Consider the following 22,169-nt stretch of genomic DNA (forward strand, 5'->3'; position numbering starts at 1 on the left):
GTGGAGAGTTCCACATCTGGCCTAGTGTGATGAATCACACAAAATTATTAAAAATACTGAATAAAATTGTCTTTGGACTACATACAAGGCATATATAAAACAAGTGAGTGTAGTGTTTAGACTTGGGTCTCATCCCTATGATATCTCACTATACAGATAATATATATACATTACATACATATACATGTATGTATTATATAATATGAAAAATACTACAATCTGGAACATTTATGGTCCAAGCAGTTTTGTTTTTTGTTTCTAAAATTGGGGAGAGGTGTCTCACTATGTAGACCAGTCTGACTTTGAACTCACACAGACAGGCTTGCCTTTGCCTCCCAGTGCTGGGGCTAAAGATGTGTACACCTCCACTCTTAACCCAAATATTTTGATTAAATGATATTTATGTAAATTGGACATAGTGGTTCATGACTTTAATCTCAGCACTCAGAAGGCTGAGGCAGGAGGATCTCTGAGTTTGAGGACAACCTGGTCTTCACAGTGAGTTTCAGGGCAGCTAGAGCTACATAGTGAGACCTTATCTTGAAAAACCCAAAACAAAACAAAACAAAAATTTTATATTTTGCGGACATGTATGTCTGTGTACCATGTGCATGCCTAGTGAGGGAAGAGGTCGTAAGAGGGCATTTGGGCCCTTGGAACTGGAGTACAGATAGTTGTGAGCCACCATGTGGGTGCTGGGAACTGTGCCTGGGCCCCCTAAAAGAACTGCCAGTTCTCTTAATTGCTGAGTCATTTCTCCAGATTATAAAGCAATTCTGTGTGTGTATAGTGTATGTGTATGGTGTGTGTGTGGTGTATGTATGTAGTATATGTGTTGTACATATGTGCATGGTGTGTTGTGGTGTATATGTGTATGTGCAGTGTATGCACGTATATGTAGTGTGTGTGTGTGTGTGTGTGTGTCATGTGTGTGTTGTATGCTCACATTGTGTGCTAGGACATGCACCTGTGTTGCAGAGGCCCCGAGGAGGACATAGGTTGTTTTGCTCTGCCACCCCTCCCCCGCACCTTACTTAGTCTGCTGAGACAGGCTGTGGTGGTCTGAATGAGAGACAGGCTCGGGCCTTTGAACAGCTGGTGAAACTGTTCAGGGAGGCTACGGGCAGTGCAGACTCGCTGAAGGGAGCACATTGCTGTGACAAGTCTGAGAATTTAATACCTTGCCCACTTGTACTCCGTTCTCTGCATCTGGCTTGAGGTGAGAGCTGTGATCTCTCCGCTTCCTGCTCTCCTGCCATGTCCCTCTGCCATGGTGAGATTTTTCCTCTGGAACAATAACCCAAACCTTTCTTCCTCAAGTTGCCTTTGGCTGTGGTGCTTTATCACAGCAACAGAAACGTCACTGATATGCAGAGTCTCTGAACCTGAACTAGGCTGGTGGCCAGCAAGCCCCAGTCAGCCTCCTGTCTCCACCCCGACACAGTGCTGGACTTGACAGGTGTGTGCACCCATATCTAGCTTTTTACACTGGAGGGGCTGGAGGTTGAACTCAGATATGGATGCTTGCTCAGCCAAGTATTCTTTCTCTCCAAGCTCAGCTCCCCATATCGGGCTGGTTTTAAACTCCCGGTCCATGTGATTCTCTGGGCACCACCTCCCAAAGTAGCTGAGAGACATCAACCACAGCATCAGGCTTGAGCGAGCATCAGGACTGTGCAGAGGACTTGTCTAGGTTTCTGGATTAAGACTGTCTCTGAGCTAGAATCACAGAATACATGTCTGGCAAGTGAGGGCATATTAGTGGTCCCTTGCTAGCTTCTAGGCAGCCAGCAGGCTTTTCTTGCGCTGGTGTTGGCAACACTATATACTGTGTTGCATATTTTGGGGTGCAATGATTCAGCACCTATGGAACCCTGATTTGGGATGCTGATTTCATAGAGTCTAAGGAGCCTTGCCCCCTGGCTAGGAACAAGCAGTTTGCATGTTTTGTTGTTGTTTTTGTTTGTTTTGTTTCCTTAAATGCTAGAAGAGAGAAAGGGCCCTGCACTGTGCTCAACTTGAGGTTAAGTCTAAAGCCCAAGGGACTTCTGGCCAAAAGTGACCAGCTCTTAGATGGGGTGCTTGTGGGGCTCTCCTCTCACTGGCTCTCCCCCATGAACCGATTTTCAAAAGGAGAAGCAACTTCAGGGTCAACTTCTTATAACCTTTAATGCTTTTAGGACTGGGATAGACTGAGGCCACAGGGGAAACCACAGGGGAAATGTCATCAGGAAGCCATTGGTCGTCAATAGCTGGACTAGGGCACCGGACCACAAGCTCAGTAGGAATGGCCTCTCTCTCACGTTTTCTCTGTCTTAGAGCAAACACATCGCTTCCTTACACTCGGATTTGCTGCTGTTCCTTCTTCTTTACTTCTGTCCAGATATCTGACAAGTCCTGTATAAACTGCTGGATCTAGCAAGACAAAGGGACAGCATTAACCTCACTCAGCAAATACTCCCTAAATCCCAAGATGGAGCATCTCCTTGAAAGGAAGTTCATCCATCTCATTCTTAACTTCCAGAGGTGGCTTTGTCTCCTTTCACAGATGTTCTATGTGACCTTAAGAATCAGGCTTAGCAAATACACTGGTTACTTTTCTCTCACTATGCTCAAATACATGACAGAAGCAGTTTAAAGGGGGAATTATGCTTTCAGAGGCTTGCACTCCATTGTAGAAGACTTGGCGGAGTGGCTTAGTCCATGGCGGTAGGAGCATGTGGCAGTGACTGGTCACATGGAGGGGACAGAGAAGCACAGGGTGTGGTTGAAGCAGGTGGATCAGCTGTCACCCTCAAACCCAGGTCTACCAGGCAGGCTCTGCTGGCAAAGGTTGCACCCTCCCAAACCAGCTTCATAAGCACTTAGTATACAAGCCTATGGGGACATTTCAGGTTCAAAGGCTAACAGCAAGCTAGAGATAGAGTAAGGTTGGAGTTGGGACCTGCTTAGAGATAGTCACACACAGGGAAGACAAGAAAGCTGGCCACAACTGGCCTCAGGGTAAGGTGTTTTGCAGACAGGACTGTAAAGTCTCCTCAGGCAACATTAACACGCTTGAGGGAACCCAGTCCTGATGTTCACTGTGATGATCTTGTGTCCTCAGGGGAAATTTAAATTCTATTCACAGCCTTCTGTTTTAAAAAGCCTGTGGTCAGAGTGACAGAGCATAGACTCAGAGGCTAAGAAGACCCAGCTGGACTCCACACACAACAGCTCTGAAGAAATATCTGATTCCGGGGATGGAAGCCAGGGACTCGCGCATGCTGGGCACATGCTGGGCACTTAGCTGCGCGCCCAGCCCAGTTTCTCATTTTCACAAGGTGACCCAGAAGGGCAGAATGTGTGTTCAACCTCTCCTTTTACTTATACTTTCTCATGCATTATACTTATTATTTTAGCTGCTTGGCCATTTGACTTCCTGACAATGTGCTTATATTCTGTGGGAATGAAGATGGGTCTCTTAAGATATCCTTTGGGCAACATGAGGTGCTCCTGGCAAGGAAAATCAAGCCCAGATTTTCCTTGCCAGGAGAACTTCTGGAAGTATGATTCAGAAAAATAAAACTTGTCAAGGATTCAGAATGCTCAGGGAATACACAGGTCAGGACAGAGAGTGGCAGGTCACCAATTCCCAGGGCATCCTTCCCCATAACAGTTGCAGGACAGGAGCTGAGCACACCAGGGGATCTCAGAAACCAGGTCGCCATAACACCGAGATGGCACTTGTCTCTTTCTGTATACATAGTGCCATTTACCATAGCAGGGTTCCCTTGTTATCCTGTTAGAACAGAACGAGCAACAGGAACAAACAGCACAGTCTACCTATTACTGAGGCAGACATTCAAGGGATTTGCCAGTGTCCAACAATGCAATCAAAGGAGAAATTTTAATCAGCCGTGCTAGTTCAAAGATCGGGTAGGTGGCTCTGTTGGTAAAGTGCTTGCTATACAAGCATGGGGATTCAAGTTCAGAGCCTTAGCAGTAGGTTTCCCTGGAAACCTAAGAGAATGAAAAACTATTTCTGAACATAAACTGAAGGGTGGATGCAATCAGCTTTCTAGGAAGGTGCCCAGCTTTGCTCCAGACCTAGGCCCAAGTGGAGAAGGCAGCACACAGCCTCCCTCGAATAACAGAGCCCACCTGAAACCTCCTGGAGTTGTTAGCATGTATGAATTAGCAGGCATGTTAGCCAACAAGGATTTTAGAGCTAATGCAGTGGTCTCAATGTGTGGAGCCCTGACCAGCAGCATAGCTTGGGGAAAGATGCAAATTCATTCATGAGTGCTCATCTTAGATCGACTGAGTTGGAGATTTTGGGTGTGCCCAGCTATCCCCCAGTCCCACAGTCCTGACACTGTGAACATTTGAAGGCCAAGCTCTGCCTGATTCATTCCTTTACTTGGCCAATTCAGAACCTCCTTGACCCTGCCACCCTGCTGGACCCAGCTCTGCATCCCCCTCCTACCATGTCCAGTTGTTTGTGTGTGTCCTCCAGGGACACCTGTGTGGTCTCCTTCAGCTGCTTGCTCACGATCTGGAAGAGGTTCAGTGTCGCCATTTTAATGGTGCCGAGCAGGAGGGTCTTCTTGGCTGCTGTGTTCTGGATGTGTGCCCAGCGAGATTCCTGGGGAGAGGTGTGGCAGCTTGTAAGTATAGCACAGTAGAGGGAGATCCCCTCCGCGCGCGCGCGCACGCGCGCGCGCATGTGTGTGTGTGTGTGTGTGTGTGTGTGTGTGTGATCTGTATGTATACGTGCACACATACAGACCTTGTGTACCCAGAGCCAGGACCCCCTCCCCCAGCCCTATACTGGACCTGCTGCTTACCCAAAAGATGACGTCGCTGCGGGCCCGGTCAAAGCGCATCTGCAGTCTTGCTAGCTCGTTGTTGTGCTGGAGGATCTCATCGTCCTTCTCCTCCATGTAACGGGCCAGCCGCGCCTTGGCACGTTCGATCTTCTCCTGGCCTTCTTGCGCTGACTGCATGAGGTCATGGTGCATGCTCACCAGTGTCTTGTAACGTGCAATCACCTCATGGATCTCTTCAAACTGGGGGGGGGGGCAAAGGGCTTGGGTCAATGAATAGCTGGCTCCCAAGGGCCTGATGCAGCCATGTCAGCCCACCACCTCTGACCTGGACACCTGGACACCAGGGCAGGCGAGCCATAGCCATACATGAGTATTGTGAGAATGTCTGGTACTCTGGATTTGTATGGGCTATGCCTCATATGTTGGAGGGTTCCTTACCTGGACCTGAGATTCCTAACACCAGCTGCATAATAGAATCATCTAGGGTTCCTTAGACAAGACAGCTAGCTGCCAGAGATTCAGATCAATAGCATGTCTGTGGTAGATTGGAATTTTGCAAACTATCTCTAGGTACTTCCAGGCACAACTAGGGTTGAGAGCCACTGCAGGGAAATGCTTTATCTCTTAAGGCAACAATGATCCTATTCAGCAAGCATGTTCCAAGGGCCATGCACATACCAGGAGCTGTGCTAAAAGGCTACTGACAGAGCGGGAGATAAAAAAACCAGACCCCGGTTCTTTTGAACTTTATAGCCTCCAGGGTGGTTGGGTACAAGGAGGACAGATAGACAACTAGTCAATGATAAGCCATCTTTGGGACTGAGGAGTGGGACTGCACAGAGCCCAGGCACTCACTCCCTACAGGATGCTCTTTAGCCTTTGACCATCATCTGCATCACAAGTGAGGCTGGAGAGGGTTGGCCACTGGGTCAGGGGGTTTGCAAGATCCAGATCACCTGCTCTAGCGGAGCCAAGAAGCACAGAGTTTGCCCAGCAAGCATCTCCACAGAGGGCAATGTGACCTCCAGTTCCATGACACTGATGTGCCTCCCCAGGGGTTATCATAGTGCTCCCACTCAGTTGTCAGTGGCAGACTGGTGTCCAGGAACTGTCAGGCTGGTGTTTTCTCAAAATGAGCTTCATGGGGAAGACCACTCCAGGCAGTGCTGGAGGAGGTAGGAGCAGCCAGAAAAGTATTCCGGGGAGAGGAAGGCTGAATGAGAAGCAACCAAGTAGAAGCAGGCAAACAAAGGCAGGTGGGGGATGCAAGGCATGTCACAGGTAGAGGGAGAAGCCTGAGTAAAGATGAGTGGAGGCTTAGGGGCATGTTCAGAATACGTAGAGCAAGTTAACACAAATGGCCTGAGGTTCAGAGACAGAGAGGAGGAGTTGGACCTGGTGGGGAGGATACCCAACAGCTTCTTGGGAGGCTGAGGCCAGAGGATTGCAAGTTTAAGGCCTGACTGGGCTATACAGTGAGTCTGAGGCCAGTCTGGATAACTTAGTGCGATCCAGTGTCAAACTAAAATGAGGGCTGGGGGTGTAGAGTGCTTACCTAGCATGTACAAGGTCCAGGGTTTAGTGGCTAGAAACACATGTGAGTGCATGCATGTGCACACGTGTGTGCACAGAGAGAGAGACAGAGACAGAGACAGAGAGACAGAGTACTCCAGAAAACTAGGAAAAGAGTATGAACTTTATCCATGAAGAATTTTAGTCTTAAGAAGAGGGAGCCCATATCCTGTTTGTATTTCCTACAGTTCTTTCAGCAAACACCACAAAGTTAAAAAGAATTAATTCAATCAGAGCTACCAGGAAGGAATCTTGCAATTGTATCCTGATGTCAAAAGCCTCAGGTGCCAGCTTGTCCAAGGAGGGAACAATTTGAACATCAATAAGAATAAATACAAAAACACTGAAACATAGATTAAAATCCATGAGAGTTCATAATGACACTAAAGGGTCAGTTTTGGAGGCTGCTGACATTTTAATTTGTCATTCTGAACACTATGAAGAATCTAGAGTTTGATGAGGGAGGGCATGGCAGTCCCAAGCACTGGGAGACAGAGAGAGGAAGATCTTGAATTTGAGGCTAGCCTGGAGTGAGACACCGACTCAAAAAGAGTTTAACAAGCTTCTTCCTAAGACCCACAGTAATCTAGGAGCCAAAGACATTCTCTACAAAGTCCAGCGCCTTATGTCACTGGTTCTCAACCTGTGGGTCACGGCCCCTTGGGAGTCAAATGGTCTTTTCACAGGGCTACATATCAGATATCCTGCACATCAGGTATTTACATTATGATTCATAACAATAGCAAAACCACAGTTATAAAGTAGCAACAAAATGATTTTATGGTTGGGGGTCACAGCAGCATGAGGAACTGTAGTAAAGCTTTTGTCTGTTAACACGATATAACAATTTTTCTCCAGCAAAGACTAGTTTTACCTGGTTTCGAGCTTATTGCTAGCGTTCTCTTTTGAGTCTGGCCTTACTTTGCTTAGTGTAATGTCCATAATACTTAAGAAATGTAAGAAGGTGTATGGGAAAACTAGTTTGGACCTTGATTAAAACAAATCAAGTGCAACAGGACAATTCTAGAAATGGCAAAGTTGATGGGGGGGAAGCCCACAAGGCCTGAACTCCACATAAAGAACCACAGGCAACTAAGAAATGCTGAGAATGGGAGAAACTGTCTTCCCCTGGGAAGAGCACAGCACCTGGTTATCCAGCACCAAATGGTCAGCCCTGAAAACATACACACAAGTAGCATTATATAGACAGAGCAGAGCTGAACACATATACATATATATGTGTAAATATGTATGCATGCAATAACAAGTAATGAAAGAAGAGGTCATGAATTTGACCCCAAGCAAGGAGGGCTATACGGAAGGGTTTGGGAGGAGGAAAGGGAAATAATGCAATTATATTATAATCTCAAAGCTAAATTTAAACAAACAATCCAGGCAGTGGTGGCACATGCCTTTATTCCCAGCACTCGGGAGGCAGAGGCAGGCTGGTCTTTGTGAGTTCAAGGCCAGCCTGGTCTATAAAGTGTGTTCCAGGACGGTCAGGGCTACACAGAGAAAGCCTTTCTCAAAAAACAAAAACAAATAATCCCCACAAACAAGTGCACATAGGGCCTTATTGCAATAATTGGGGACACTTAAATATCAACTAGCTATGTATTTGTTACTAATGAATAACTTAACTGGTTTGACAATGACATTGTGGTCTTGATTATTTTGGTGTACTTTTAAATTTTTATTTTCACTTTATGTGTATGGGTGTTTTGCCCAAGTGTATGTCTGTCTGTCTGCATACCTTATGCATGTAGTACCCAAGGAGGCTAGAGGAGAGCATAAGCTCCCCTGGTTACAGATAGTTGTGAGTCACCAAATAGGTGTTGGAAATCAAACCCAGGTCTCTCCTAGTGCCGGGAACATGCACCACCATGCCAGGCCCTATTTTCTTGTCTTTGAAGCTAGGATGTGGGCTATTTTTTGTTTGTTTGTTTGTTTTGCATTTTTTCCTCTCATCTTTAGAGATACATGCTGAATTACCCATGGCTGAAGAAATAGCATTTGCTGCACAATGGTGGCAGTGGCAAGGTGTGGGTCATACCGTGGCCTTTGCTGGAGCTAGGTGATGAGTGATAAGTGTTCTCTAGAATGCATGGTTCCACTTTTGTCTGTTTGAAATTTCTCATTAACAAAAAGTTCCTGAAAGTACCATTAACTGATTATGGGCAGTTGGAAGAAAATAATTTTTAATATTCTGGGTAGTATGGTAGGCTAACTATGATTGACAATATTGAATTGTATATTTCAAAATAGTACAGAGGATCTGAATACCCTAACAAAAAGGAAATCATAGATGCTTGAGGTGATGAATATGTCAGTTACTTACCCCAATGTGAACACTATGAAGTGTGTGCGCTCACGCACACACACACACACACACACACACACACACACACACACATCTCATTGTATCCTACAGACGTATTCAGTCATGTGTCATTTAAAAATACTATTTTTAATATTTAATATTTAATAACACTGCTGGACAGATGACTGTTAAAAGTCAGCACCGGCTGCTCTTGTGGAGACATGGCTTCAGTTCCCAGCACCCACATGGTAACTCACAACCATCTTAACTCCAGTTCCAGGGGCTCCAGTGTCCTCTTCTGACCTCAGAGGGCACCGGGAATGCACTTGGTGCACAAGCGTACATGCAGGCTGAAGCATTCATATGCACAAAATAAATAAAAAACAAATCTAAAAGACAAGATCTTGAAAATGAAAATAAAATCAATTGGAAAAACAAAAAAGACCGAGACATAGAAGGATATGCGTAATACAATGCATAGTTTATGGATAGCTGATAGTCACAAAATATAAACATGTATGAAAATGAGCAATTTAAAAATTATGATACTGGTGACTCCCGAAGACATGACAGAAAGATTGAAATTTGGATGGACATGTAAGGGATTTAAATTACCAGTAGTGTTTTATTTCAGGAGAGAGAGAGAGAGAGAAGAAGAAATGAGGGGAAAATTAACATTATACAAAGCTGTGTGTTCAGTTATTGAAAGGTTAAGTTTCTCTCTATGCTTTCCAGTGTGAGGAGTGGGGAGAGAGGAGGAGGAGAAACAGGAGGTGGAGGAAGAGAATGAGGAGGGAGGAGGAGGCTGGAGAATGCAAAAGAGCAAAGGGCAGAGGTAACACCAGATGAAGCACACAGCATGAGGAATGAGGAAGGGGCAGGGGTTGGATTCCAGAAATACTTAGGAGGCAGAATAGACCCTATCTGATTGATGGCTACAGGACCAGGGGGATGGGGTAAGGAGGAAACACAGTTTTGGCTGTACTGTGCCAAGTCTCAGGCAGAGTTAGTCTTGCTAAAGGAAGAACTTGGGAAGAGGAGACCCCAGAGGAGCATGGGAAGGAAGGAGCAGAAGACCGAAGGAGTTGACAGAGGAGCAACGCCAACATCAAATGTTGCAAGAGGTGCTGCCGGAAGGGGACTGGAAATGACCTGAGCTGGGGTGACAGGGCCTGCAAAGGCAGCGGGTGGGGCACCTATGGCCCGGAGGGGCCCTCAGTAGAGTGGAGAAAACCACAAGCTATGCCATTTCCAAGCTGTGAGCAGGTGCCTTAACCTTCCTGAGCCTCTATCTCCCCATAAAGAGATGGTCTGTTTATTCTTCCCAGTGGTTGGCAACAGAAAGAAGGCTGCCTGTGCAAACTCACAATTAGCTTGCTTGACGTCCTTGGAGGGGAGGTGCTTTCCCATCATGTTTCTTCTCCTCCCCACCTGCCTTCTCTCTCTCTCTCTCTCTCTCTCTCTCTCTCTCTCTCTCTCTCTCACACACACACACACACACACACACACACAGACTCAGACATACACAAATGCATATGTAAACACTCAGTTCACATATAGCTGTGCACAGATATACCATCGGGCCCTCCCACCCATTGGGGGATCTTGACTGACTGTCCCCCAGGGTTGCTGCCTCTCCCCAGAGCAAGATAACCATTCCAAGGGCCCCAAACCCTAGCCAGCTGGAGCTAAGCTCTATTCCCTTAACTTGGGGGAAGAAAAGGGTGCTGTGGGGGGCTCTGCAGGGCTGGGACCCTGGGACCCACCTCAGAGTTCTCCACCACCTTCTCTAGGTACTTGTTGAAGATGGCATAGTCCTGCAGCTTGACGCTCAGCCTCTGGTGCTCCAGCTTCAGAGTGGCCATCTCCTGCTTGGCCTTGGCCAGCTCCCGCAGACGCTGTCTTTTCAGTTCGCGCTCTTTGTTGGCTTTTTTCAGGGCTCGGATCCGTTTCTGGTCATTCTCCTGGTATGAGGGAGGCCGTAGGAGTCAAGCAAGCCTCACCCTCTCTCCCTGAGATCCTGGCCTACCTGGGGCTGGTGACACCCCAAGCCCCTTCTACCTGCTGAGATCAGACCACGGGAAGGGTAGGCAGAGCTTGCCAGGCTGCCCATGTTGGAGAGGAGGTGTGAAGGAAGACTTTGGTGAGGCTTTGGTTATTTGAAAGGAATTAGTAAAGCTAATGGGCTTCTGTGGCTGGAGGAGGCTGTGAGTGCAGAAATTCAGCTCAAGGTCAGGAGAGGGATCTAGGGGGCATACAAGCAGGAAATTCAGATGCTGTGGGAGTTGGTCCCTGGGCTTCAGGGAGTGGGGGCTGGGAAGAGAACACACAGAAAGGAAGGTAGAGGAAGATCTCTCTTACTTCTGAGGAGGCAGAGGATGGCTGGGTGGAAGCAGAAAGTCTTTGACAAAGCTTTTGTGGTTCTGTTTTTAGTGGTGGCCATTTGTCATGGGGCAGATGGCTCATCCAGGGTTGGGAAGCCCACATGCTCTCCTGACAGAGCCTCCATTTCTCCACCTGTCGACTGCCCTCTCTGCCTTACCAAACCCAAGGCAGTAACACCAGATCGGTACGTGGAGGACACAGCTCAGATTGGCATGGGCTTGGGCTGGAGGAGACGACACAGGCAGTTCTGCACCCACAGAAGACAAGACTCAGCTACCTCAGTCCGGCTGCCCCTCCCATCCACAGCATCCTCCCTCGGGACAAGGGGCAAGCCACCCATTTCACTTCCCCAGGTGTCACCAGGTATCTCCTTGCTCCTTTTGTGGCTCCATGATTCCGCATGGATCAGCCCATAGGGTGGTGACATTTAGGGGACATGGAGGAGTACCACAAAGCAGGGCACCAGGTGAGTGCCACGAAGCATCAGAGAGGCCTGAGGGATCCTAAATCGGTCACATCTGAGTGACTGGAAAGTTTTTAAAAATTATAGAGACCTGCTTGAGGCAGAAGTTACTGATGTCTGTATTTGCAACAAGTTCTATGAGATTCTGTAGCTGCTGACTGCCTGGGAGACATTCAGATAGTCCTTAATCCTCAAACTTCCTGTCCTCCCAAATACTCCATCAACTTTGCTCTGGTCCAGGTAGGCTACATCTCAGAAGAAAGTGTCTGTATCATTAACTTCCCTGCTCTGCACAGTTGTGCCTACAGTGGAATGAAGACTTTGAAAGCAGAGTTCCTCCAGGAGAGGGCAGCAATGGCCCCCCTACAGCAGGGCCCAACCCTTCAGGCCTTCTCTAGTGCTGGTCCAGGATTGCTGACCAGGATTGTCTGGGGAGGTTCTGCTCTGTTTCGTTTTGTTTACATTTTCTTTATTTTTCTGTGTGCATGTGTATGAGTATGGACACGCTACAGTGCATGTCTAGAAGTCAGAGAACAAATTATGGGAGTCAATTCTTTCTTTCCAACATGTGGGTCCTAAGGGTCTAGCTCAAGCTGTCAGGCTTGGTGGCAAGTGTTTTTATCCACTGAGGAATCTTGCCGGCCCAATCAGGATTTTAGCACCACTAGCTCATCCTTCCAAGTACTGATTAAGGGTGAGTGTTGTACAGGACTATCTACTGAGCCTAACTGCAGCCATCTTTTGTAACAAGTCACAAAAGATCATCACAACTGGTCTTGCTGACTGTTGGTGGGCCCTCAGCCACTCTTTCTGACGAACTGTGCGCAACTCTGTCTTAGTTGCATGCAGCTCTAGTGTCTCTGGGGCTGGTGTATACAGGTAGGGAAGGACTAGGGGAGAGGTCTATGTAACCACGAGGAAGCCGTCATCCATGCTGGGTACAGACCTTCCAGTTCTGTTTTAAGCTCATGTGCACTCCTGCTTATCTGGTCCCCCCAGGTCCCTGAGACTTTAGAAGGAAGAGGGAGAACACTGTCCAACCCCCAACCCAGGGCAGAAATTCTTCAAACAGGGGGTGTCTTGCTAGGTTCTTTGATTCATGGTCCTTCAACAGTTCCCTGCCTTCATCAGTCCCCCGTTTTCAACACAAGGACAACGATGGAGAGAGAGAGTGAGTAGATCAAAGCCCTCTGACTTACTGCTGGACCCACAAATACTCATCTCTGGCAGGGGCACATCCATCTCTCCATCACACCTGCTGATCCACCCGTCCACCCATCCACTTGGCAGAATGTGTCAGGTACGGACAAGGAAATGAGGAAGAGCCAACCAGAGAGCAGACACTGGCTGGCAAATAGGACGTTACAAACAGCATGGTGTGTAGAAGATGCCTTGGAAAGCACCAGACGCTGTTGAACACAGATGGTGCCCTTTACCCGGTGTGAGGAGCCCACAAAACCAAGTGCTGAGGAGGCACCGTTGGCAGAGTGTAAATCTCCAGCCTGCTGCAGCCACACCGCTTCATACCTGAATGAACTGCTCAAACTTCTGGATGTGGGCTTTGAGCTGCTCCTCTTTGATGCCCAGTTCCTCCCAGCGCAGGTTTAGCGTTTCCATTCTTCTCTGGAATGTCTTTGGGGGATGAGGGAAGGTGTAAGTCAGGGAGCCTTCTGACACTGGTGCTCAGAAAGATTCTTAGTGTTTTATCCTCTGGCCCAGAAGCATCTAGAAAAGCTGAGGAAGCAGCCCAGTGGGATAGCATTTGCCGAATAGATCCAGTCCCCAACCTCAAACAAAATGTCGTTACAGAAGGGCTTGTATTTTGCACCCGATCCTGTACTGTGATCCTCATGTAGTGTCCTGGGACCCTGGTTCCCCTGAGACTCACACCCTTTCTGTTCTCTGGGGAGGAAAGAGACCAGAACCACCACCTAGAATCCCAGCTCTAACCACTCCACCCACAAAACGGGGCGCCACTATCCATTAACCTTGAGCCCAGGCAATCCTTTTCCGATCCTGCACCCCTACCTCTATCACCGCAGCTCCCCGCCTCACCTGCTTCTTGTGTTCCATGGCATGGTGCATGATCTTGGCTTCTTTCTTCTTCTCCAGGAGCCGGATGGACGGAGAGTCTGACTGCTCTTCAACATTTGGGAACTTCCTGCCCGAGAAGTGCGAACGAGAGACAAGAACCTCCTGAGGCTGGAGCAGGCTGAGGTAGGGAGTTAACTCGGGGAGACAGATGCCCACGGAAAGGAAAGGGGGGTCTCTGCTCTCACTTTAGTGAAGGAGCAGTGTGCTAAGGAGAGAGGGCTAAGCGGGCTTTCAGGAGGGAGCGAGAAATGGCGACCTGGTCAGGCCATTGGGAAATACTAGGCTGTAGGAAAGAGCCGGCAGAGGGGCGTGGGTGGGTCTGGGTGGTCCCAAACTCGGAGGTGAGGCTCCCAAACACTCACTGCAGCAGTTGAAGCAGTCGCTCCCCATACTGCAGCCGGAAATATTCGGCCAGGTCCTCCTCTTCCATGATGCCCAAACTCATGGTGGCAGCTACCTAACAGCCCAGCCGGCCTTCTTTTCAGAGTGAAACGATGAGTGGCAGAGCCACAGGGCACCCAGGAGAGGCGGCTGGGTTCTTGCCCTCCTCTCCTGCTTTCCAAGTCCCACAGAGAGTGGATGTCCTAGAGACACAGCAGAAGGCCCCAGAGGCTGCTTTAGTATGGTGTGCTCTTGCTGGTAATAGGACATCTGGTTACTTAGCAACAAACTGCCTGGTTCTGTTGCTCGTATCTGGAACCCAGACTTTGCCCTCTGACCTATGTCCCTACTAACCCCACCCTCTTGCTGAGGTCACCTCTGTTCCTGCTTGCACCCTTGAGGAACTCTGGGAAGAAGTTAGGCCTGGTTATATTTCTGGTGGCTCCCTTACCAGGCAGGGAGGCCGGATATGGCCATCCACCGCGGAGAAGGGACGTTTGTTAGGAGAGTCGGGATGTGTGAAGCTGGCTCCTGCAGCTTCCTTCCTAGGTTTAGGGATATGTGAGGGTGAAGGAGAGACTGGGCAACAGACGATGACAAAGTAGAAAAGCAGAAGAGAAGACAATGTATTTAGCCAAGCCCAGAGGGGGAGTGTGTGAGGTGGGCAGAGAAGTGTGGAAGGTGGGAAGTTGAGACGCATTAGAACCAAGTAGTGCGCCAAGGATAGGAAGGCAGATACAGAGAGTGGCCACTGGGAATGTGGAAAGGACCCTTGTAGCATGAGAGTGAGTTTATTAAGTACAGACACAATGCACTTTTGAGATTTAAAAGGGGGTGGGACGCCAAAATACAGTAATAGAAAGGTCCCCTTGATTGGCAGGTCTATTTCATGATGGCTGCCTTCCTCCATTCCGCGGGGCACATGCATAAATACTTATTTGATTCGAGGTTAAGCCTGTGTAAGTTGGAGCCCTATGTGAGATAGCACTGTGGGGACCTCTATAGGGACCTCTGCTCGCACCAGGACCTGGTGCTCACCCCGCCCTGCTCCTCCTCTCTAAATATAGAGTTCAAGATGGGATTGGCTGGTATTGGATTGCTCTCACCAGAGCCAAAGACAGAGCTGGTAAGCCATGTATGTGTCCCCTGGGACAGAGCTTGCGAGCCATTTTGTGGGTCACCTGGCATGTCCCCATTGTGAGGAAGAGGGGTAGGGTGCACAGCCCGTTCCTGTCCTACCCCATTCCACCCTCTGTTGTTCATTGGGACAACAGAAAAAACTCCACCCACTTAGAAACACCCACCCATCCCCTCATCACCCCCAAATCACCCTAAATCCTTAATCCCAAGTCTCAGATAGACCCAGAAGGGATGGCAATTAGACAAACGATTTTAAATTTCACAGAGGTGTGTGTGTGTGTGTGTGTGTGTGTGTTCTTTATCCAAATAGTCTGACACAGTCCATTAGGAACTTCTCTATTTCCTCCCCCTTTCTCCCCAGGTGGTGGCTCAGTATGGAGGGGTGGTGTGACAGTGCCAGCCCTTGAGGACGTTGGGTGCTCCTGGACTCATCTGTTACTCTGGACTCTGCCTGTCAAATCAGGTGGGCCAGGGCCAGGTTGGTCAATACAAGAATTGAGACATCCTCTCCTCCCCGTGCAGCCCCCTTGGGTCTCCAGGTTCTTTGCGCTGTTTCACTTGGTGCCTTGCATGAATCAATCTTGACTCCAGACCTTTACCCTGGAGGGCAGCTGGTAGTTACCGCCTGCCTGGGCATTAGAGAGTGAGGCTGTACTCTCAACTTTGCTCTGCCTCCCAACCTACACTCTCTTTCAGAAATCTCTTTCCACCCTCATCTTACCTTCCCTGGCCTCCCCCATATCACCACCCACCGCCCTTTTTGTCTTGCTATTTGTCTCTGAGGTAAAATCTATTGAGTTTGGTTAAGTAAATTATCTAAGGGGTTTAGATGCTGGAAACCAATAGGGATATTTGGCTTTCTGTCCTGTCCCATTATCCTCTGAGAATGTGATCTGGGGTACCTAGCCTAGGGGTACAGGGGTTGCCTAACACCCACAAGAATCTGGTTTGGCACACACACACACACACACACACACACACACACACACACACAGCACTAAAGGGAAAAGGGGAAGAAAAAATAGCAGAAAATAAAAGACATAGGTTAACATCTTGAAAGTATTATGCTGGGGTAGTGCTGGGTACATGATCTCCCAGATATCCTAGAGGATGTTCTTCCAGCAGTGACCAGGGGTCCAAATCCCTTCCATCTTGTAGCTCCACTGTATTCATCTGGGTTGGCCCAACCACTGCTGAAGGAAAAGAGAAAATGCACAGACGTTCCTTCTGCTCCTAAGTGCATCACTGTCTCCCCCCATCCCCCTGATGGCTCCCTGCACTGCAACAGGCTGGGCACTATTTTGCTGTGTCTCCAAGAAAAAGAAATTACTTTGAAAAGCATCCAAACAGCCTGTGCTGTCCTCTTTTTGAGAACTGAAAAGGGCATTTGGGGTAAGCAGAAAGCAAAGCTTAAGAAAGAGCCCAATAGTAGACAAAGAAAGAAAATAGGCCAACCGTATCTCATATGTACAATTTTAGTGGCAGCTTTAGCAAATGTAATTTAGTTCACACAGTCTCCTGCCTCTCCTGGGAGAGTCTGTGTCACATAGTGGTCAGATCCCTGAGCCCCTTCCAGGGTGAGTGCTGCTTTCAAGATACATTTACTGGGGCCTCCCTCTTAAAAGAAAAGAGAATAACAGCATACAAAATTCTCAAATGTTAGGAAATCTATTAATAAACTCAATTCTATTGACATTCTCAAGAGAAGAATTGCAATTGTGACAGATGTCAATGTGGCATCGGAAACTTCTACATTTACCCTTTTAAAAGAAACTTGTGAATTTGCCGGGCATGGTGGTACACACCTTTGATTCCTGCCCTATGAGACAGTGGTAGGAAGATAAGATATCTGTGAGTCCCAGGCCAGCTGGGGCTACCCAGAGAGAAGTATTTTATTAACATGTGTAAAAGACTCTGAACCTGAGAGATAGCATTAACATTTGTGTCAAAGATTTTCTTGCTAAACTTAGGGATGCAACAGGCTTTCTGCTGTCACTACAACCACTTAACATTGTTTTGGATGCTCTAGCTAGTGTGAAAACGACAAGAAAATTAAGTTTTTCTTTTCTTTCTTTTTTTTTTTTTTAACACAATGGCAGATGCTGTGATCATGCACTGTGAAAATTCAAGGGGATGGTTAATCTTGATGATTTGAATTTAATGTGGTACTATGTAATTTACAGAGAGAATGGAGCTGATTTGTGTGCAGGGACATGAGAAGTAGCGGTGACAGATGAAGTGACAAAAGGGGGCCACAGAGCAGCATGCCTAATAGGATGCAGCGTGTGCGCCTTCGAGGCGGGCAACAGGCAGGCTGGGGGAGGTCGCCACAAGAGCCCTGGAGACGGGAATGGCATGGGGTGGTCAAGCTGTTCAGAATCAGTTTTTAAAAATTTATACTCTCCATTTTGTATGTTTATATTGTCTTGTGGTGTTAATTTTCATAAGCACATACACACACACACAAATGATGAGAAATGTCATTCTATAAATATATTTCTCATACTGGTTAATGAATAAAGCACTGCCGGCCATTAGGAAAGGAAGATAGGAGGGACTAAGAGACAAGGAGAAAAGAGGAACTGGTAAGGAGGAGTCAAGATGGAGAGAGCAGAACTGCCAGCAGGCTCTCCCCAGTAAGATAAGACCACGTGGAAATACATAGAAATGGGTTAATAATTAAGACAGAGCTAGTCGATAAGAAACTAGTACCTGGCCAACAGCATTATATCTAATACAGAGGCTCAGTGTGTTAATTGGGGCTGGTGCGGCGGCAGACAAGACCAGCAGCGGGAAGAAAAACCTTACTTCTTATACACACATACACAGCAGGCCCTAAGCTCACCTAAAACTCAGTGATCTACCTGCCTCTGCCTTCTAAGTGTTGGAATTACAGACCTGCACTACCATGCCTGGTACAACTCTGCCTTCCATGTCTGAGGATCCACCATATTGTTTCACATGATGGCTGCATCATTTTACATTCCCACAACTGGTGACAAGTACATTTCTCTGTATCCTTGCCATGGTTTGGGACACAGCAATGTAAAATGGGGCTCCTTTTTAATAATGGTAATAAATGGATCTATTCAACTATCCATTGTTTGAACAATATAAAATCAAAACTCTACCCATCACCCAGTCTTGTGTGTCAGAGGTGACCATGCACTCACCAAACACTTATGTCTACTGCTGTGGTGATGTGTAAAAGACCAATACTTGGTCTTTTTTGCACAAGGGTGTGTACCAGGCTTTCTTTGGGGCCACAAACCAGCTCTCAAATCATGACATGGAGACTTATTAGTTATGAATGCTCAGCTTTACCTTTGCTTGTCCTACTAGCTCTTGTAACTTAACCTGTTTCTCTTCCTCTATGTTTTTCCTTGGGAGTTTTTATCTTTCTTTTTTTTTCTGTATAACTTATTTTTCACTGTGTCTGGCTAGCTGGCGTCTGTCTGGCTTCCAGCCCCAGGAGTGTCCCCATCTTTATCCCTTGCCCTGGCCTTCTCTCTTCTCTACCTAGATTTCCCCTCCTACTTATTTTCTCTGCCTGCCAGCCCTGCCTATCCTTTTTCTGCCTAGCTACTGAACCAATCAGGTGCCTTAGGCAGGCAAAGTGAAACAGCAACACAGCTTTTTATAATTAAACAAGTGCAGCATAAACATCTTTACACAGTTAAAGTAATATTCTGCAGCACAAACAAATGAGACACATCTTTACATAGTTAAAATAATTTCCACAACAAGAGTGGGCCCGATTTTTTTTTTCAGTCTTGGTGTCCCCTGTTCTAATCAAAAAGAAATCTCATCTAAGGAGTAGAAGAAATTCAATCCAAGAGAACCGGAGGCATCCTCAACAAAGGCCCTCTTCTTTATATAATGAACAACACAGTAAATATGGTAACAACCAAAAATGTGGGGCTTATTTTTCATGAATCCTTAACAGGAGTATCATGAGGGAGAAATGGCTTTTCTGGCCTTATTGACTCAGAACAGAACACAAAGTCACCATCAGGTATTATCCCTATAACCCACATGTTGTTAACATGGCTGGCATTCTGGGCCTTCAATGCCTTCCTGACTTCAGCACACGGTCTTAGACCTGGCCACCACATCTCACAAACAAATACATTGATCTGAGTCAGGAGTATGACTGGGCCACAGAGGAAGACTAGGGAGCATGGTAGAACTCAGGCTGCGGATTCAGCTGAGCTTGTAGGAGTGAACTATACAAGCCCAGAGTGTAGTAAGGGGGATTTCAATGTTTTCCTTAGCAGGTAGTTAATTCTGGGGGCCATAGACACGGCTTAGTGGTTAAGAGCCCTTGTTGCTCTTCCAGAGGACAAGGGTTCAGTTCCCAGCACCTACTTTGTTGCTCTGTAATTCCAGCTTTAGGAGACCTAATGTCTTCTTCTGGCCTCCACAATCACTAGGCATGCATGTGGTGCATAGACATACATGTAGGCAAACACACATATGTACTTAAAAATAATAAAGAAGTTAACTAATGCTGAATGGCTTGATTACACAGCATAAGCAGACTGAACATATGGTTATAAATGACCCCACAGCACGTTAACTTGGTTACAGGTTGGGTGAAAGTCTGACTTGTAAAGACAAACTCTAAAAAGCATTTCTCAGGAAAACCATCTCCACCCAGCACCTCGACTGTGGGCAGTAGGTCTTGACCATCCAGAAGCAACAAAAGGCACACAGGTTCTGGTGACTACATGTGGGGATAATATCTGCAAGGTACTGCTCTTGCTATCACCACCACCACCACAAGTGACTGTGGGTGGGCATGGGAAAATGGCGTAGGAGCCAGTTGGCTCCTGGCAGCTCCCAGCATCCCATTGGTTGCTGATTCTCCCAACCTGGGGCCCTGTCTGAAAGTCTGAAGCTTGAACGTTATCATTGGCTCTAAGTGGTGGTGGGTGACCGCTTTTAATCTCAGCAGTCAGGAGGCAGAGGCAGGCAGATGTCTGTGAGTTCAAGGCCAGCCTTGTTTACAGAGAGAGTTCCAGAGTTCCAGGACAGGCTCCGAAGCTACACAGAGAAACCCTGTCTCAAAAAAAAAAAAAAAAAAAAAAAAAAAAAAAAAATCATTGGCTTTAAAATACAAAGTCTTTGACTGCAGCCCAGAGATGAGCTGTTTAGGGAAGAGTGTAACAGGCCAGCTTCATGAATCGTTCATGTTAGCATTCACACAGCGCCTCACACATTTCAGAGTAATCTGTAGTTTTGATTCTTCACTTCTTAAGGATTCCTAATTATTCATGGATTTTTACGAGGAATAAAAGGAAAGCAAATTGTGAATTAAATGAGTTACAGAGACATGTAATTTCTAAAGCAGAATTATAAAGCCCCTTTCATTTCTCCCTCCAAAGTATTTTTAATGTTGACTAGCGTGGTGTTTTAATCTGTTTGTTATGGCAACATTTAGGGCTTAGTTATGTTCCCTGAAGGGCTGGGTGGTAGAAGATGGTGAGACTCTTGGGCTGGCGAGATGGCTAAGCGAGTGCTTGCTCAGTTCAATTCTCACATAAAAGTGGAAGGGGAGCGGGAGGGAGGACAAGAGGAGAGGAGGGAGGAGAAACTGATCAGTATGAAAAATAAATGAGAAAATGTTAAATAAAAAAAGTGGAAGGAGAGAACCAACTCCTACAAGTTGTCCTCCGACCTATACACACACACACACACACACACACACACACTTTGTATGTTCAAGACAGGGTTTCTCTTAGAACCTTGGCTGTCCTGGAACTCACTCTGTAGACCAAGCCGGCCTTGAACCCCCCAAGTGCTTGGATTAAAGTCAGGCACCACTACCGCATGGCTCTAAGACATATTTTTAAATTAAAAATATATTTTAAGATACTACACTTGATTTTAATCAAAGGGCCAAGAAGTGGTGAAATTGTCACAAAGATGCTGAAATGTAGCTCTTCACAATTGATGGCTGGACCTGAGAGGAATTGGAAGCCAGTGGGATCGGGGTGCATTGTATGAAATTCTCAAATAATCAATAAAAATATTATGTTGGAAAAATTATTTTATGTGATGGGTGTTTTGTCTAAGCCCCATACACACACAGTGCCCACTAAGTGCCCTTGGCACTGGGGTTCCAAAAGGTTGTGAGCTGCCTTGTGGGTGCTGGCAACAGAACCTTTGTTCTCTGGAAAAGCAGTCAGTGCTCTTAGCAGCTGAGCCATCTCCCAAGCCCCTAAACACATTTTTAAAAGTGTTAGCATTGTAGATGGTAGGCTTCCATGCCGTGCCCCTCCCTGAAAACAGCTGTTATTATTATTATCATTTAAATCTCTGCTAATGACCAAAAGGACACCAGTAACAAGATATACAGCATCCACCTGCAGCCATCTTTTCACAGAGCAGCTCTTCTGCTTCATTTTCAGCAGCTTGCTGAGGCTGAGGCTGAGGATGCCCCACTGAGAGGCAGCTTCAAAGGCACTTGCAGGGACAGCATGAGGGGGACCCATTGTATTCATCTTCCAGTGCACTTGCAGGCTGGCCCTGGTCTTGGAGTGGGCTCTGTGGCTTGTCCCTGCCATGCTGAATGGCTGGCTCCCTGGTCATCCTGATTTCCCAGGGCTGGTGTTTGTAAAACGAGCATCCTCAAGGGTCCAGACTAACAGATCAGCCGCTGAGCTCACCATCTCCACCTGAGCTCAGTTGGAGGAGGATGGCTTTCTCCTGGCATCAGATGAGCACTGTGGAAGGCTTTGGCAGTGACCTCATCACAAGGGACGGATCAAGGCAGAGGGGCTTCCCTGTCCATTGCCTTTTCCTTTCTGTTTTCAGCAAGAACACCTGACTTTGCTGCCTGTATTCCATAGTCACATTTCTCATTTTCAATCATGATATCTAATTAAAAATAAATGAATAATAAATAAGTAGATAGATATTTGCCAGGCGGTGATGGCACAAGACTTTAATCTCAGCACTTGGAAGGCAGAGTCAGGCGGATCTTTCTAAATTTGAGGTC

At 47.0% G+C, this 22,169-nt stretch overlaps 1 protein-coding gene across 1 annotated transcript; it reads right to left on the reverse strand.

The window, feature by feature from the left end:
• Positions 1–2,298: 2,298 nt before the first annotated feature.
• On the reverse strand, positions 2,299–14,193 carry Ccdc42 (coiled-coil domain containing 42). Its single transcript, XM_051180331.1, has 7 exons — positions 14,008–14,193; positions 13,607–13,712; positions 13,079–13,183; positions 10,470–10,667; positions 4,830–5,051; positions 4,469–4,627; positions 2,299–2,415 (listed from the first exon to the last, which is right to left on the reverse strand). Exons 1-7 carry the CDS (start codon positions 14,088–14,090, stop codon positions 2,338–2,340), a joined length of 951 nt encoding a protein of 316 aa, XP_051036288.1. The 5' UTR covers positions 14,091–14,193; the 3' UTR covers positions 2,299–2,337.
• Positions 14,194–22,169: the final 7,976 nt, after the last annotated feature.

Source organism: Phodopus roborovskii, unplaced genomic scaffold (assembly GCF_943737965.1).
Source record: "Phodopus roborovskii unplaced genomic scaffold, PHOROB, whole genome shotgun sequence".
NCBI classification, from domain to species: domain Eukaryota; kingdom Metazoa; phylum Chordata; class Mammalia; order Rodentia; family Cricetidae; genus Phodopus; species Phodopus roborovskii.

Coding starts and splice junctions, on each gene's coding strand:
- Ccdc42 (XM_051180331.1), bottom strand. CDS start 14,090: ATGAGTTTGGGCATCATGGAAGAGGAGGACCTGGCCGAATATTTCCGG. Junction 13,184..13,606: donor CCATGGAACACAAGAAGCAG/GTGAGGCGGGGA, acceptor CATCCCCCAAAG/ACATTCCAGAGAAGAATGGA. Junction 2,416..4,468: donor CACACAAACAACTGGACATG/GTAGGAGGGGGA, acceptor TTGTCTTGCTAG/ATCCAGCAGTTTATACAGGA.